General features: G+C 40.3%; 1 protein-coding gene across 3 annotated transcripts in view; it reads left to right on the top strand.

Annotated features, from left to right (window-relative positions):
• Positions 1-14,006, top strand: part of LOC115090047 (acyl-coenzyme A thioesterase 1-like) — a 28,441-nt gene extending 14,435 nt beyond the window's left edge. For all 3 annotated transcript variants that reach the window (XM_029598642.1, XM_029598640.1, XM_029598641.1), the window contains exon 3: positions 12,462-14,006. In XM_029598642.1, coding sequence (XP_029454502.1) covers positions 12,462-13,037 — 576 coding nt within the window. In that variant the 3' untranslated portion in view covers positions 13,038-14,006. The remainder of the gene's footprint in view (positions 1-12,461) is intronic.
• Positions 14,007-17,479: the final 3,473 nt, after the last annotated feature.

The raw sequence follows: 17,479 nt of genomic DNA, 5'->3' as shown, positions 1-17,479 counted from the left end.
GAGCCTTTCTTATGCTATGGTGTATTTATTTATTTATTTATACATTTTTATATACCGAGGTTCAGTTAACAGGATTAATTATCACTTTGGTTTACATTACAACCAGCAAAAATAACAGAGACACAGTCTTGTTTTACAATTAACAGGGTGGAGATAACCTGGATAAAAAACACTGAACAGGGTAGAAATAATCTGGAAAAACATAATCTGGATAAACAAAAAATGGGTGAAGCAAGTATAGAGAATTGGGTCTGTATAACTTGTGCATAATCTGGATAAACAAAAAATAATCTGGATAAACAAAAAATGGGTGAAGATAAAAACATAATCTGGATAAACAAAAATGGGTGAAGCAAGTATAGAGAATTGGGTCTGTATAACTTGTGCAAAAAATAGCAGAGACACAGTCTTGTTTAACAAGACTGTACTCAGTTTACTCAGTTTATATTAAGAGTGTAGGACGATGGGAAGGTCTAATTCACCTGATGATGAGTGTAAATTCATTAAAGAATATGCAACAAAAATATTCAGGTGAAATAATGAACTTGTCCTTGTCCAGGATCCCTATTTAAATCATTCTGAGAAGTAGCCTGTGATCACCTCTGCAAGTTAATTAATCAATCATTACAGTCTGGAATTTTTCCTGATGTCTTAAAACAAACATCTGTTCTTCCTATACTAAAAAAACAAGTCTCAAAATTTCATGGACTTCAGTAACTTTCGGCCAGTAGCCTCTATCACCTCTCTAGCCAAACTCATTGAATCAATCGTTTTACATCAGTTAAACGAATTTCTCTTAGAACATGACATTTATACCCCTGTCAACATGGCTTTCAAAAAGGACATTCAACTGAGACACAACTTCTGTCTTCATTTGACACTTATCTACGTGGTTTTGATTCAAACACAGATTTCATACTGGTATTCTTAGATATCTCGGCTGCCTTTGACACTTTAGATCACCAAATTCTCTTGTCCAGTCTTCTTTCCATAGGAATAAATTCAATAGTACTAAACCAATCAGGATAACATTGGTCCACATTCCTCAGCTCCTTACACAGCCCGTTCAGTTCCTCAAGGATCTTCGCTCTCTCCAATCCTCTTCAACATTTACCGAATCCCATTGTGTCAATACTTTCTGCTGTGAATGTTCAATTTAAAGTGTACGCTGACGACATACAGTTTTTTGTACCTTACAAATCGTCTTGGTCTGAGACCCCTTCTACCGTAGTTCAATATATAAATACAATTGACAGATGGTTATCTCACAGCCATCTAAAACTAAACCCCAACAAAACTGAAATAATATTTCTAAGTTCGATCGCTAACCTTTCAAATGGTCCCCCTGCACATACGGTATTCTCTTAAATGGCACTTCCATACCAATTCTCACTAAAGCTCAAAATCTGGGAGTCTTACTAAACTCAGATTTGTCTATGTCACAGCACATTTCTTTAACAGTCAAAACCTCTTTCTTTAAACTGCATCTACTCAAACGCCTACGTCCGCTTTTATTTTTTCGTGATTTCCATTCTGTCCTCCAATCCTTAATCTTCTCAGGATTGGACTACTGTAACGGGCTTTACTTGGGACTTCCTGACTCTGCAATCCAATCTTTACAGCTTATAAAAAATTCTGCTGCCCTTATCTTACTAGGTTCACCTGTCAAAAGTCATATCACCTCAACACTATGCTCTCTACATTGGTTACCCATCAAATTTAGAATCCTCTATAAAATATTGTCTATTGTGCACTCACTATTACATAATCCATTCTCAATTTGGCTCTGTTCCATTCTCCGGATCTACAAACCATCTAGACATTTAAAATCTACTAGATATCCCTTCAATACGTCTAGCTCGCTTAGATATCACCAGGAAAAAAGCTTTTTCAGTAGCAGGTCCACTACTATGGAACTCCTTACCGACTCCTCTTCGTCAAATCTCAAATTCCAAAGAATTCAAGAAATCACTAAAAACATACCTATTCTCAAAAGCTTTTGCCATCTCCCACACAAACCTCACTTAACTCCATTATACACGGTCGTTTCCACCATTTTATTTTACTTTATTACTCTCATTTCTTTTCTCCCTTCCTTTGATTTTAATTAGTTTTTAACATTATCTTATAATGTTTGTCTATTTTATTTTATATAATTTTATGTATGTAATTTTCTTACTCGTTTTTCATTTGTTTTGTCTTTTAATTTATTGTAAACTGTTTTGTCCAATTTTTTATTGCTAAACGATATATAAATAATTTTAAATAAATAAATAAACTTATGATCAGTAAGCACTATAAATACAGGGCTGGGCAGAGTAACAGCTGATGGCTTACTGGTGCATCTGGGCCTCTTGTGGTCTTTGCTTTTATTTTTATTTCTTTTAGATTTACTTTTTGTTTTCATCTGTGCCTTTTGCTGGTCATTTCATTCTGGGCAGCAAACCTTGCTGATAGACTTGTCTTTCACTGATCTGATTGAACAATATTTTTGAACTGGCTATGGTTAAGTGGCCAGCTTGTATCTGCTCTTTTCACATCGTAGGCAAGAACTTTGACATTTACTGATTGGCAGAATACCTGTCTCTTTCCTAGGACATGCAATTTATTCCTCTTACAAATGGGTGAAAAGACTGTTGTATTAAAGCTGTTATACCAGTTTTTGATGATTCTTATGAAGTGCACACAAGACGTTTTAGTACAATTTCTTTTTTTTTCCTTTTTTAAATTTTTTTTTGTTTTGTCAGCTCTGAGCCTGGAGGAGAAACCCACTCACAACAGCAGTTTTGAGGGATAGGATCTCCTGGCAAATGCGCTCTCCTGGACAGAGAAAAAATCCTCTCTTTGGCGGAGGGTACACTCTGTGGCATTCTTATTTGGGGTGGGTATTGGGAATTTGAAAGTAAATGGTTGCTTCATTGGGTGGGGAACTCCTTTAGGAAGCGACAATGATGTACAAGATCCTGCAGGTATTTATAACTATTGCTTTTTTGTGACAGAAACAGTACCTTTTACAAGCTCGTTCTTCCACTCTGCATATGATGAGAATCAGTCCCTAGGATTCATCAGCAATTTGCCAAAATTTAACATAACTCTGTCATGTGATAGATTTTATAGGATCCCATCTCGGTACAACACATGGGAAAGCTTTTTTGCCCTCTACACAGAACAAATTTGGATGAACAAAATCCTAACAAACTGCAAACGAAGAAGAGTTATGGCCTATTTTATGCAGATGTTGGGTCACATGGCAGCAACAGTTCATATCATTTTCTTTTGCACACCTTGCCATAAGACCAGCTCAAAGACATGTAAAATTCCAGTGGAATCAGCATCTCCAACCACCGTCTCACAGTATGTAAATATCCATCTCTCTCATCCATTCTTTCACATGGTGGTTAAACCCTTCCAACGTATTTAGAGGTCAGTTCTTTCACCTACCTCAAGTTTCAGGAAACAATAACTGCAGATGCTTCCAGACAAAGTTTGGTAGTTCATTTTAACCATCTAGGTTCTCAAGGAACCTGGTTTACAAAAGAAAAAGTACTTAAAACCAACCGTGCAAAATTGAAAGCCATACTTAATGCTATCAAGGTATTCAGTCCCTGGCAGAAGAAGAAGAAGGTGGTTTTAATCCAGACAGACAACTGGATAGCCATGTTCTGTATCAATAAATAGGGAGGAACAGGATATTTAAATCTTTGGCCTAGATTCATCAAACTATTGCATATGAAGAGGGGTGTGTTTTATGGTAATAGCCTATTTATTGCAAAGTATGCTATCTTAGCATTTTACATAGGTATTACTGCAGAGTGTGATAACTTTATTACACTTTGTGGTGACCCACTTGGGGGTGGGGGGGAAGGGAGAGAGAGAGAGAGAGAGAGAGAGAGAGAGAGAGAGAGAAAGAGAGAACGAACCTAGCTATAAGGCCCTTCTGGTAGTTAGGTATTTATACCTCTATATGAGGCCCACCTAGTAACTCGAGGTGAGGTGTAGGTAGTAGTGTAGGCGTTAGGGGCTACTTTGGCATTCAGAGTGAGAAGTACGAACAGCACAGTTACTCTTGTGAAGATTTGTTGACCTTCGGAATGAGGAAACTCAAACAAAGATGAGATTTGTACAATGTTCTCTCAACCTAGCTTGATGGACTTTCAACCTGGGTAACATCAAGCTAGGTTGAGAGAACATTGTTTTCAGCACAGTTAATCAGGATTCTTCAATTACACAGAGAACACTTTCAATTTGGATAGAGGATTGTATGTTCTACTATTATAATCCTCCAAGGGAAAGTAAAAGCCCATCAAGTCGGGGGCTAAAATAGCTTCCTTAGCACATCTTTGCTCTGCTTTTATAGACAATATATGCAAAGCTGCCAGTGGGTCCTCCATTCATATCTTTACTGCTTATTACTGCCTAGAAAATGCTTCTTGTCAAGACAGGCAGTTTTAAACAGCTTATTTGATTCCTTCTGCTCTTCTCTCTGGTATTACATGGGTTGCATGTTCCCCTCTTAAGTAAAAGCATTAAATTATTTTCCTGTAAACATCAGCTTGGGAGTCCCCCCATCCCTTGCGAGACTGATTCTTGTCCTGCTTGTCTTTGGAGAAAGCAAAATTGTTCACTTATAACGTGTTCTCCACAGACGGCAGGACAAATCAACTACACAATCCCTTCTTCCTCCCCTTTTGAATTGAAGGTCAGTTTGTTTCAGAGTCTGAGGAAACTTGTGTGACAGAGGCAGTGCAGTAAGGTTCATGCATGTTCACAAACACCTTCTTGGTCTTTCTGAGCGAGCTAGCTATCTTGCTGCGGTTGGATGACATAACCCCCACTTGAGTGGCTGATTTGTCCTGCTGTCTACGGAGAATACCTGTTAGGGGTGAGCAACATTTGCTGTCTCTGCATAACTCAGGTGTCTCTGCATAACTCAGGTGTCTAATGAGTTATGCAGTTTTGCTGTCTCTGCATAACTCAGGTGTCTAATGGTGGCACGAGCACATGGCTACAGAATGTCCAATTCAAATAAATAAAAGTCAAAACGAAATGTGCACAAAAGAAAAATATCATGATATAATTCCATACTATAATACCTTTTCCTTTTCTTTCTGCTAAACAGTCCAGAACAATTGGGTTTAGTCTCTCATCTAGCTGAGAGAGGCAGAGATTATTCTTTTTTTTATGTGACTTCAGTAGGCTAGAACATATTATGCCAGTATTCTGTCTTCATTTTGGGAAGGCTTTAGCATTGATTTGTACTTAAAAAAAAAAAATATTGCTCTATGAAAAGCTTCTTAGCCTATTGCACCTGACTTTGGGGCCGATGTAATAATATTCATTCTGAAATTGGTGCAGATTTTCTGTACATACTTTTTTTTTTTTTTAGAACGCTTGTCAAAAGCATCCACCCCCATTGGATGTCATAAGTGGACAGCATGCAAATTAGATATGCACAAAAAAAGTGCATAAGACCAAACACCCGCACCAATATCTGCATAAAAGCCCCAATGCAGAAAGCCTCAGGAAAAACCCGCACCAAAATAGGCGCAACTGAAAAAATGTGCAGACTTGCGAGGGGTATTTTTTTTTTTTCAATTTATTTTCAATATGCATTTACAATAAGATATCCATAATTACATCTTAATGATAATATCAAGGAAATAGGCATCTACAATTTTCTTACAAATAAACATCTCACAAAAAAGTATCCAGGAAAAAATATATACGATTATTATCTGTGCCAAATAAGGAAAAAGGCAGGGGGGGGAGCCTTATAAACAGCAATATACATTGAAATATGTAAAAAGAAAAAGGTGAGGAGAGTAAGAAAACACCCCAATATTCATTATATTGCCTAAACGTTCAGAGCATATTAGGTGTGCGTGTCTAGAAAGACCCGTAATTGTGAAGGCTCAAAAAAAAGATATTTAACATTCCCCAACTTAATATTACACTTACATGGTTATTGTAATAGAAAACAAGCCCCTTTAGAAGTAACCTCTTCACGTGTTGATAGAAAATATTTTCCTCCGGAGTTGTTTGCCTTGTCACATCTGGAAAATCCACAGTTTCTGTCCGTAGAACATAGATTCTCGGTTACAAAAGAAGAATCAAAGAATAGTATTCCGATCAGCGAGAAATGCTAATGAAACCAGTAAAGTTCCTCGCCTAGAAACTGCCATCTCATGCGACTGTTCCAATATTTGAGTTAAATTTAATGAGGCCTCTTCTGAAGGGTCATTCAGTGCTAATCCCTCAGATTTAGGGAGGAAATATATTTTAGTAATCACCGGCATAGTAGATTCAGGCATTTTCAAAACCTGAGATAGATAACTTTTAAACAGATCAATAATAAGCAGGGATTTTATAATGGGAAAATTTACTACTCGGAGATTACAGCTCCTTAAGATATCTTCAATATTTTCCAGCCTCTTAGTTGTAATTAAGTCAGATTGAACCAAAGTCGATTGAACTTGCTCCACATCGGTAAATCATGATTCCAAAACTTCTAGCTTGGACCCAAGCTGAGAGAGAGAATTCACATTGGCCATAAACTTAGTATTTGCATCCAAAAAAACGTTTGTGAGGTTGGAAATAGAGGACTCTAGGGACTTAATAGCCTGCCAGAATACTTCAAACGTTATTACTGGGGGTTTAACAAAACCCATATTGGGGAGTGTTGCCATCCAATCTGCACCACCTCCGCTTCTTATTCCGCCCTCAAGCTGTGCTATCGGTGACGAAGATCTACTTACAGGAATAAGAATGGCCCCCTCTGCAACATTTCCATCGGGGCTCACTCCTCCTGCAGCACCCAAGATGGACCCTGGCTCCTCGGTGCCTACGCACTCCATAGGCCCCGCCATCGCATCAGCTCGGTGCCCCTCCTTCATGAGCAGGTGGTCAGCAGACTCATTTCCAGGAGGGGAAGGCGTTTTAGGCACCCCAGGGGTCAGCGATATTTCCTCGATCTGCGGGGATGGCGTTTGCTTGGCGTCGTTCCCGCTAGCGATCACTTCCAGAGCTCTTGTCCAATAGGATGTATTTTAAGGAAAAAAGAGAGAGTATTAGCACCGTATTGGCCAAGAAGACCATGGTGAGTGGATCTACTTTTAGCCTTAACAATAGATCAGCCACAGGGACACAGCTTGCACATGGACGTGGCGATTTTATGACATGCGCTCATTGACGCGCGCATGTTATAAAATCTACCCTGCATGCACAGTTTTAAATTACGCGCACAAGTGTGGAGGGAATTTAGTAGATATGCGCGGTGACGGAATAGGCCTTTTCCCCAGTTCCCTCCCAGTCCGCTCCAATAAAGAAGCAGACTGGGAGGGAATTCCTAAACCCCCTACCTAACCTGCCTCCCTTTTTCCCTACTAACCCCGACCCCTAAAACCTTGCTAACTACCCTACATTTTTTTGTTTTACAACTTGTTTTCGGAGACAGCAGCAGGATGCGCGGGCTGGTTGGCTCCCGGCACATGCTTCAGCAGGACAGTGCCTAATGGCGCTGTCCAGGTCCGCCCCTTTTTCATAAACCTGTTGTTCTGCACGTGGCTGGGTGTGTTTGAAAATCCGCACGGCATGTGCACGTCCTGGCCACCTGCGTATCTCCCTGTATTGGCGCACGTAGGTCTTTGAAAATTAGGCCTTAAAGTTTTTAGGAGTCCGAGGATTTCTATTTCAAGGTCCAGTATTATTGGAAGAGTCATTTTCACAATATCTTACACTTTACAGCATGACTTTGGATAGGTCAAGATTAATTAAGCCTTTAGGCCTCCGTGATAATTTTATTAAAAGCAAGAAAGAATATAATCTTGTCGGCTTATATTTGAGTGTGTCATACTTTTGAGGTACACTATAAAGAAATGTGAAATTCATCTTGATGCACGAATGGATTAATAATTTTACAAAAGGGATAAGAGGTCTACTATTCAATTCTTTAAAGGTTAAGACAGCAATTTCCTGTTACAGAGGAAGAATAAAAGGTATCTCTGTGGCATCTCATCCTGATGTTGCATGGTTTTTGAGAGGAATAAAATGGATAAGTCCAACAGGACTGTGGTTCCTCAATGGAATCTAAATTTAGTTTTAACAGCACTATTTGCAGAACTTTTTGAACCAATATAATAGTCTTCAGTTAAAGATCTTGCATTAAAGACAGCTTTTTTCTAGTCTCAATTTCTTCAGCAAAATATATTTTTTGGATTTCAGGCCTTATCCTGCAAGGATTCATTCTTAAAATTTACAGAAACGAAGACGGAACCAAGGTGGCGGCGAGAGCGGACGCTCAGTAAAACGCTCCTGAAAAGTTGTTTCCTCAAAAAAGATGCCTGCAAAAAGAAAAGGCAAAATGCGGGTCTTTCCTACCGACCCGCCGCAGCCTGACCTGCAGAAGCGCATCACTGAATATACGGCCGCATTGATGGTGAGAACGGGGAACGAGATCCCCGCTGCGGTTGCCGAGGAGGGAGCTTCGGCGCTGCCTGGGGAGGTCAGCTTGAGTCCCCCGGATTACCGACCCCCACTGGCGCCTGGGCAGCAGGCGGCTCTCCGACAACAGGCGCCTCGTGATGACATCACTCCCTCATCGGGGGGAGAACGCCGAGAGGGAGCCGAGACGCCTAGCCCGAGGTTCTCATCGAGTTTGCTGGGAACAGCAACAAAACCGGGTCAAGAAGATTGGGAGATATCAGTATCTCCAGTATACCCGAGCGATGAGGCAAGGAGTTTGTCGGAGATTGCAACCGGGAGGACTCCCATACTACCGAGGGAACAGGGAAGGGGCGAGTTGATTATCCCTCCCAAACCACCCACGGTAACATTGGATGTGTTGTGGGAATTAATGGCCGGTATTGGACAATTTGTTAAGGAAGCTGACGCGAGATACAATAAAATGGATATTGAAATGCAAAACCTGAAGCTTGAAACGGAGGATCAAATAAGAAATATTGGAAATAGGATGAAAGTGGTGGAGGAAAAAACTTTACAAGTCCAAATGGTTGATGTTAAAATGATAAAAGATCTGGCATACCAGTCCAAGAGATTGGAAGCACTGGAAAATTACAACAGACATTTGAACTTAAGATTCTTGAATTTCCCGTGTGCTTTAGGAGAAGAGGTTCAAAGCACTTTGAAAAGATTTTTCCTAGAAATATTGAAATTTGAAGAATCTAAATTGCCCATCATAAATAAGGCCTATTTCCTTACTAAAATCGATAGGAAAAATGAGGGAGAACAGTTGGCTATTTTTGAAAATTTAACTGAATACATTGAAAGTTCTGCTTTAGAGATATTAGGCAGAGGTACGCTACTTGTATCATTTGTCATAGAGAAAGATGTTAGCAATGTAATGAAAGCATACTTTCAAAATTTCTCAGCAATGTTTTTTGGCCAACTGGTCAAGATTTTTCCTGACTTTGCTAGACCCACCCAATTAAGGCGACAGGAATTCCTAAAACTGAGACCTCAGGTAGTAGCCTTAGGCTACACTTTTTTACTTAGATATCCTTGCAGATGTCTAATTAAGGGTAAGGGTGAAAGTTTTGCATTTACGGTTATTGAACAGCTGAAATCTTTTTTGAATGCAAGATTGGTGGCCATAACCCCACAATAAAGTTGGTAATCGATAACTATGAGGTAGCCATCAATCGTTAAAGCCAGTTGCTTTAAATTGTTTCTTTAAAATCTCCCCTGTGATTTAACAGGTTCCATCTCTCAATGTTTCCTAGGAGAGCATATAATATCGTTTGTTTGTAATCGCCTGATGTTATCTTTATGTTTTGTATGCATCCTTTCTTTTCCTGAGAGTATAATTTATGTATACTTTTTGAAAATCATAATAAAGTGCAAATTAAAAAAAAAAAAAATTTACAGAAACATCAGTAACAATTAGCCTGGGGCAATTGTTTCCTTCCAAAAAATGATTCTCAGCCTTTCATCTCAATCAATCCATTATTTTTCCAGCATTCACGAAAGAGGAATGTAAAGAGAAAAACAAGGCATGAAAGTATTTAGATTTTGGACACATTCTTTTAAGTTATTTAAAAGTCAAAAATTATTTTTAAAAGTCCCAAAAAATTCTTTTGATTATTTGGAGGAGCATATAAAAGTGAAGTGACGTCTAAAGCAACCTTAGCATGGTGGTTGAAGGAGACAATACCTTCAGCATAATTGTTGAAGTGTAAATAGGCTCCTAATATAGTCAGAGCCTATTCAACAACGGCTCAATTTTCTTCTTGGGCAGAGGTAGGTGCTATAAATCCAACATATATGTAAAGCAGCAGCATAGTCAACTTAACTTTGTTATACTAAACATTACAGAGTGGTTGTTCTCACAAAAAAGAAGCTGCTCATGAGGCAAGCGTTTTAAGAGTGGGATTAATATCCCCCCACACAGAATAATTGGGCTTTAGTACTTCCCAATCATTTAGACTAGTGTAGCAGAAAGAAAAGGAAGAAGAAACTTCCTTTATTTCTGCTACACCAGTCCAGAGCTCCACCTGGGAAGATAATTAAAAAATTAAAATGAGTTTAAAAAAGGAACTTTTCCGTTGGCTACTATGTTAGTAAAATTACAAAGTTATATGTTTTTTTTTATTTTTTGATGATTTTGATGCTTTAAAGTAGTGTGCATGTTGAAGGCTTTGTCAGATAAATATGGCATAATATGCTCTGTACTCCAAGTGATGTCACATTTTAAAAAAAAACCCAAAACAAAACTCTGCCTTCATCAGTTGGATGAGGCACTAAACCTACTCGTTGTGGACTGGTGTAGCAGGAATAAAGGAAAGGAAATGCAGATAAGTATAAATTTCTCCTTATAATTCCTACATTGTGGTAGAATATTTATTTAATCAAACATTACATAGACGTTTGCTCACCCCCAGAAGTCATCCTAGTAGTTATATTTTTTGGAGGCAGTGTTCATAGTCCCAGCTATTTATTGTGAAATGGTGAAGCCTAGTGTTCAGACTTGGGGCACGTGTGTACCAGGTTCCTGAGTAGGTTACAGTCTTTAGCCCTGACTAATAGATTGTCACTACTAATGGTTACGCTAGGTGGAAAGAAGGGATGGTTAAGACTAGGAGGCACAGGAGTACCTGGATAGTGGCAAATGAAGTCTTATGACACTGCAGCCCCTATAGTGGCTGGTTCTGGTTGAACTCAGCAAGAGGAGACTGTTAGGCGGAAGGAAAAAAGTTCCTTATCATGAGACATTTTAAACAAGGGTGCAAATGCCAAAGAAAAATTGTGCTCAAACATGAAATAATTGTAACATGGCCATGCTTTTACTGCATTGATCAGAAAGATTTGCAACAACACCAGCCATGTATTTTCTGGGTGCATCTATTTAACAATCTAACACATTTAAGGATGGTAGAGAGACCCACTTTATGCTCTTGATGCCTTCAGTGTAATCAACTTGCCAAGTGTGTTTGGGTCTTCTCATGGGTCTCTATAAGGGGTGAAAATAAAATCCAAAGATTCTCAAGCTCCGTATTATAAGCTCTTCTTATCCTTTTAGATCGCTACACAAATACCAGGTACTAGTTCAAGAATATCCGATCCATCCTTTCTCTTTGTAACAATAATACAGTTGTGCAGTGACTTGCTCGAGTCATTCAACCAGTAAATAGATGGAGGAGTTGCAGATCTTCCACTGATGCAGGGAAGGTGCCCCTTAAACCTGTATCAAACTTTTCAGGCGTATATATAATTCATACTGGTTTTCATTCTGATTTGAACTTTGAAATAAATACCGAACAATTTAAATGACACCAAGAGACTCCAAGATCAAAACCAGAACTAAAGAGATATCCACACTGCAGACATCCCTTTCCTGTTTTCATTAGCCTGGCCGTTTTCCTTCTGCTACTTTTGAGCTTCCATTTCACTCAAAAGTGGCCACAGTTGAGCTATGGCCACATGAGCTTTAATTTGCAGCTTCCTGGAATTATTTTCCCTATATTGTATCCCTTCCCACTCTACCTAGACATTGCAGTGAGTCTTCAGCTGCAGGTCACTTTCTGGAACCCTGCAATTATGGGATCTTAATTTGGCCACTAGGTGTCACTATTGCAAAGTGATGATCTCCTGCCCCCCTCCCCCCCCCCCCCCCCAAACCAGGGCTGTGAGGACTGATTCCACAGCATCCCTGTCTGATCCAGAGCAAAAGAGCTGAACTGATAACAGCGCCAGCACTGCCACTGAGATACTGGGTTAGCCCCGGGGCATCCTGCTTCAGAAAATCTTTCAGAGCTTGAGAGATGCTGATGGTTGCTTTTGCACAATGGCAAATGCAGCTGAACCCTGATGATATATTTTTAAATATGGCGTAAATGCTTTAGAGGAAGTGGTGAGACTATGAGATGTCCTTTTTGGGTTAAAGTTACAGAGTAAAAATGTCCTGTCAGTGCATGTATTTTTTTTTTTTATTCTGATTTCTTCTTCAGGTGAAGGGTCCTGGAATTGGACTCCTTGGACACTCCAAAGGAGGTGATCTTGTACTTTCCATGGCTGCCTTCTTAAAAGGAATAACAGCTTCTGTCACTATCAATGGCTCTATTGCTAACGTGGCTGCATTTCTTCACTATAAAGATGTGACTCTTCCACCATTAGGCTTTGAAAGTAAACGAGCCAAGATAAACAAGTCTGGTATTGTAGACATTGTGGACGTCTTGAACAACCCCTTGGAGGGACCTAATCGCAAAAGCTTGATCCCGGTGGGGAAGGCAGAGGGACAATTCCTCTTCATTGTTGGAGAGGATGACAGAAACTGGAAGAGTGAGTTTTTTGCCAGGACTGCCTCTGACCTTTTACTAGAACATGGGAAGGTTAAACCAGAGATAATTTGTTACCCAGGGGCAGGGCATTACATCGAGCCTCCTTTCTTCCCACTGTGCTCTGCCTCCATACACTTTCTAGTAGGCCTTCCCACACTCTGGGGAGGGGAACCCAAAGCTCATTCCCTGGCACAGGATAACTCTTGGCAGAAGATCCAGGACTTCTTCAGAAAACACTTGATGTGACCAGCAAACTGTAATGTGGCAGATTTGAGAAAGTGACTTCAGACTGGACATCTGCCAAAGGAGGTTGTAGAGAAATCCCTGTAGAAGAGAACATCTTGGACTCCTCTTGTATAACTATAGCAGCACTTCCAATACCTTGTGACGCCTTATAACTGAATTTTCCATCAAATCTGGCCACAGCTCCTACTTTTTGTATTTGCTCTTCGGTAATTGCCTTACTTTTAAGCAAAGCCCTTTGTTTCATGTGATGGTGCAGCAGCTGCTGCAAAATTTGCCCTGTCCTACATAATTGCAGGAAATCAGGACCTTGCTGATGCTAATTATTGCACTTAATAATTGTCTCCCTGGGAACCTGGGAATTTAGACTCTTCACTCCCCCCCCCCCCCCCACACACCCAGCCACTACTGGGCTGCTAGACCAGTATTTCACAAATAGAGCCTACAATATGCTAAAGTTCACTGTGGATTTTAGGGAAAAATTTGTCAATGTGGTCACTAGCAAGAGCTGGTGCCTGCACTCATTAAGCCCACAAAAAAATTGTGAGAACTCCTGCACTTTCCCCTTGCCCCACGTACAGTGTCTCTGTCTTTGCTCTTCCCCCTCTGGACCACCACTCTTTTTCACTCATTGGTACACACTGCTGCCTTCCTCCCCCCAACCCCTTGCAGCTGTCTCTTCCATCTCCATCATGGCTGTCACACTGCAGTCTCTTCAACCAACTGTCCCCTGCCATCATGGAGCCTTTGTGTACTGGGTAATGCTAATGTTAACTGTTCTATCAACAGCGAGAACATAAGTTCCCTTTAGCATCACAGAGGCGGCATGCTGTGGAGGGTGTGCAGGAGGCAGAATTTGTGAGGAGAGAGCGGGTAGGTCTGTACAGCAGGTAGGGAAGGGTCTGAGAAGATACCAGGAAGAATGGACTACAAGAGACTAGATGGAATTTATTTATTTATTAACTTTTATTTACCGACATTCGTGAAACACATCATGCCGGTTTACAAAGAACTCAGGCGGGAAATACAATAAAACAATATAACAAAATAACATTAATAGCAGAAACAAGAATCAGAATACAAAATGAACCAAAATGGAGCAATAACAAAAGGGGGGAGGAGGAATGATTGGAGAGGGGAATGGTGGAGTGACAGAGGAGTAGGGGAAGGTAGAAAAAGGAGGAATTGGATAAGGATGGAAGAGAAGGGAAGTGGTGGTGCAAGATTGCAACAGAGGGACAAATAGAATAGTGAGAGTGAGGGAAACGAGCAATAAAAGATTAGAGGAAATGGAGAAATGAGGCAATTAAGAGGAAAAGCTGCACCTTTAGATGGGAGAAAGTCTGTAGTGAGATAATGAGGTAACTGGAGAGGAAAGGGAATACTAAAATTCAAAAGGAGAAACATACGCAACACAAACAAATTAGAAAAATATTTTATTTTAAATGAGCAGTGTTAAAACAACATAGATTTTACTTAAAATTCTGCTGTTTTCATATGCAACTGCAATAACTTAAACCCACTCTTCCACCACCTGTCTACTCCAGGTAGGTTTTCTCTCATGTAGACTCATCATCAATTACCCATATCTTACATAAAACCAAAATCTCTAGCTCACCATTCAACCCCTGTCCCAGCCTTAGGTGACCTTGCCAGCTCATTCCTATCCCAACTTGTAAACAATCTCTAGAATCCTGCATCTTTCTTGACTCGCTTAAACAGACCGCCATTTGCCCTATTCCAAAGAAAAAAAAATGAGAATATAGCTAATCTCTCCAGTTTACGTCCTATTGCATCTCTTACATCACTAGCAAAACTATTTGAATCTGTAGTCCTACATCAACTCACAAGTTACCTATCTGAAAATGCCATATTACACCCAAACCAACACGGATTTCGCAAAGGCCATAGTACAGAAACATTACTTTTGTCTTCGTTTGACTCTCTAATAAGAGGCTTTGATGCCAGTACTGACTATATACTTGTACTTCTTGATATCTCAGCCACCTTTGATACCTTAGACCATCAAATTCTCCTTCACCAGCTCGAAACCATTGGTGTAGTAGACACTGTTTTGAAATGGTTCCGTTCCTACCTTTCAAACCACCCTCATCAGATCAATATCGGTATTTACTCATCCGACTGGTATTTCTCCTCAGGTGTCCCACAAGGTTCATCACTATCTGCCATCTTGTTTAACATTTACTTATTATCACTGTCACCTTCTCAACAGTCTTAACATCCAATTCAAGATCTATGCTGACGACATTCAGTTTTTTGTCCCATACTCATCATCATGGTCTACTATTCTTGTTATAATCTGTCTTTATATCAAATCTATTAACTCCTAGCTATCCCATAACTATCTGAAACTAAATACATCAAAAACAGAAATCCTCCATCTCTCCTCTATTCCCTACTCTGCTTGTAGCCCCCCCTATGCACCTGACTATAGATGACATGTCGATCCCCATTGTATATAAAGCACGAAATCTTGGAGTAATCATTGACTCAAGCCTCCTCATATCTCCACCACTGTCAAAAATTCCTTCTTTAAACTCCAGATGTTGAAAAATCTCTGCCCTCTTCTTTTTGCTGACGACTTTCAAACTGTCTTACAGTCTCTCATTTTCTCTGGTCTAGATTAGTGCAACACTCTTTATCTTGGTCTCCATGAGAACCCTCTTCGACCGCTGCAACTTATTCAACACACTGCTGCACATTTGTTGACTGGTATCTCTTGGAAGGAACATATTACCCCAATTCTCTGCTCACTACACTGGCTTCCAGTCCATTACAGAATTCAATTCAAAGTCCTATCTGTCTTGTACAATTTAATACATAGCAACTCAACAACTTGGCTTTGTTCTTTTCTTCGCATTTACCAACTAAGCAGACAATTACGGTCCCTACACAAAAACCTCCTGGAAGTTCCATCGGTACGCTTAGCATGGCTAGACATCACCAGAAGACGCGCTTTTCCAGAAGCGGGCCCCTCCCTCTGGAACTCTATCCCAGAACACCAAGACAATTAACTTCACACAAGGAATTTAAGCAATCTAAAAACTCATTTATTTTCAATGGCGTCCCGGTAGGCTGTTCCAGGGCATGTCTTTTTTACATAACTCCCATACCTATCCAACTCCAATTCCTACCCCTGCCCTTTTTGACAAATTTGTATTCCTTGTTTTATGGAATTTTTTAAAGTGTATTTATTATGTATATTATTTCCTGTAAACTGTTTTGACAAAGTTTTGTTGTAAAAGCAGTGTATAAACCTTTTTGAATAAATAAATGTGCAGATGTATCTACCTATGCTGCAGAATGTTCTAACCCTTTGTGCGGAAAACTAGGTGCCTGGCTTGTTCAGTGCAGGAGCCTCTTACTTATATTGTGCTCTCAAATGAAGAAATGTTACTAAGGGAGTTAGGATTGCAATAAAAATGTACTAAACTACGTAGTGAATCCTGCACTCACTCCAGTTCACCCTTATCCAGAAGGATGCTGGAAAAAGAGACATGGCCTATGCTAGAACACAAAGGATGGTGGACTTGTGGATGTTCTTCTTGTGCCTCATCAACTCTGGCCCTTGCTTTTCTTCTTGCTACTGGTTTACTCAACTATAAAATTGGCAATATTAATGCTCCTTCTTTCCTTTGGAATTTCTCATGCAGTAATTGGTGCATAGGACTCTCTTACAGATTTTCGACTCCAGAGTTGACTACCTGGTAATGTGTGGATACAAGGTGGAACAGAAAATTAATTATTTTTTAAGGAGTTTGATGTGGCCATAATTTGCATATCAGCAATAAGAGAGGAAGAGAGAGTGATAGCATTTGTGCACAGATGTGTATTATGCATATAAAAATGTAAATGGCTCTTCAGGTCCCTGCACTTCTCTCTCCATTCCTCTCCCCCACAAACATCATCATAATCTTCCAATTCCCCCACCCCCTATCATAATCTCTTCCCTTTCGCTACACCCCCTAACATCACATTCCCTCAATCTTACTCCCGGACATCATCATCTTCCCTATCCCTCCATCTTTCCTCTTTGAAGCATTCTCATCTCTCTCCCATCAACCCTGGCATCATCAATTTCCCTGTCCGCCATCTCCTGGCCTCATCATCTTCCCTTCTCTCCCCCCCCCCCCCCCCCCAAACCCGGTGGTACTTTCAGCCGCCCTTTCCCGACCTCACCCCCAATCCTTGAACAGCAGAAGTCAGGGAACAGGCTTACTCAGTGTTCCTTCTTCTTCCCTTGCCGGCTTCCCCCTGCAATCCTAACTGCATGGGGCCAGCAATTCTCACAAGCCTACAGAGCCCCCTGTATTTTCCTTTGTAGAGAGCCTGCAGCGGGGAAGCAGGAGTAGCTGCCACTATGCGCTGCTCTCTATCGTCCCTGCTGGTGGGAGACCATCCTGCAGGCCCAGAGGGAAAGGCAA

The sequence above is a fragment of the Rhinatrema bivittatum genome, chromosome 4 (genome assembly GCF_901001135.1).
Source record: "Rhinatrema bivittatum chromosome 4, aRhiBiv1.1, whole genome shotgun sequence".
Classification (NCBI taxonomy): domain Eukaryota; kingdom Metazoa; phylum Chordata; class Amphibia; order Gymnophiona; family Rhinatrematidae; genus Rhinatrema; species Rhinatrema bivittatum.
Note: the sequence above shows the minus strand (reverse complement) of the source record. Positions and strands in the feature narration are given on the sequence as shown.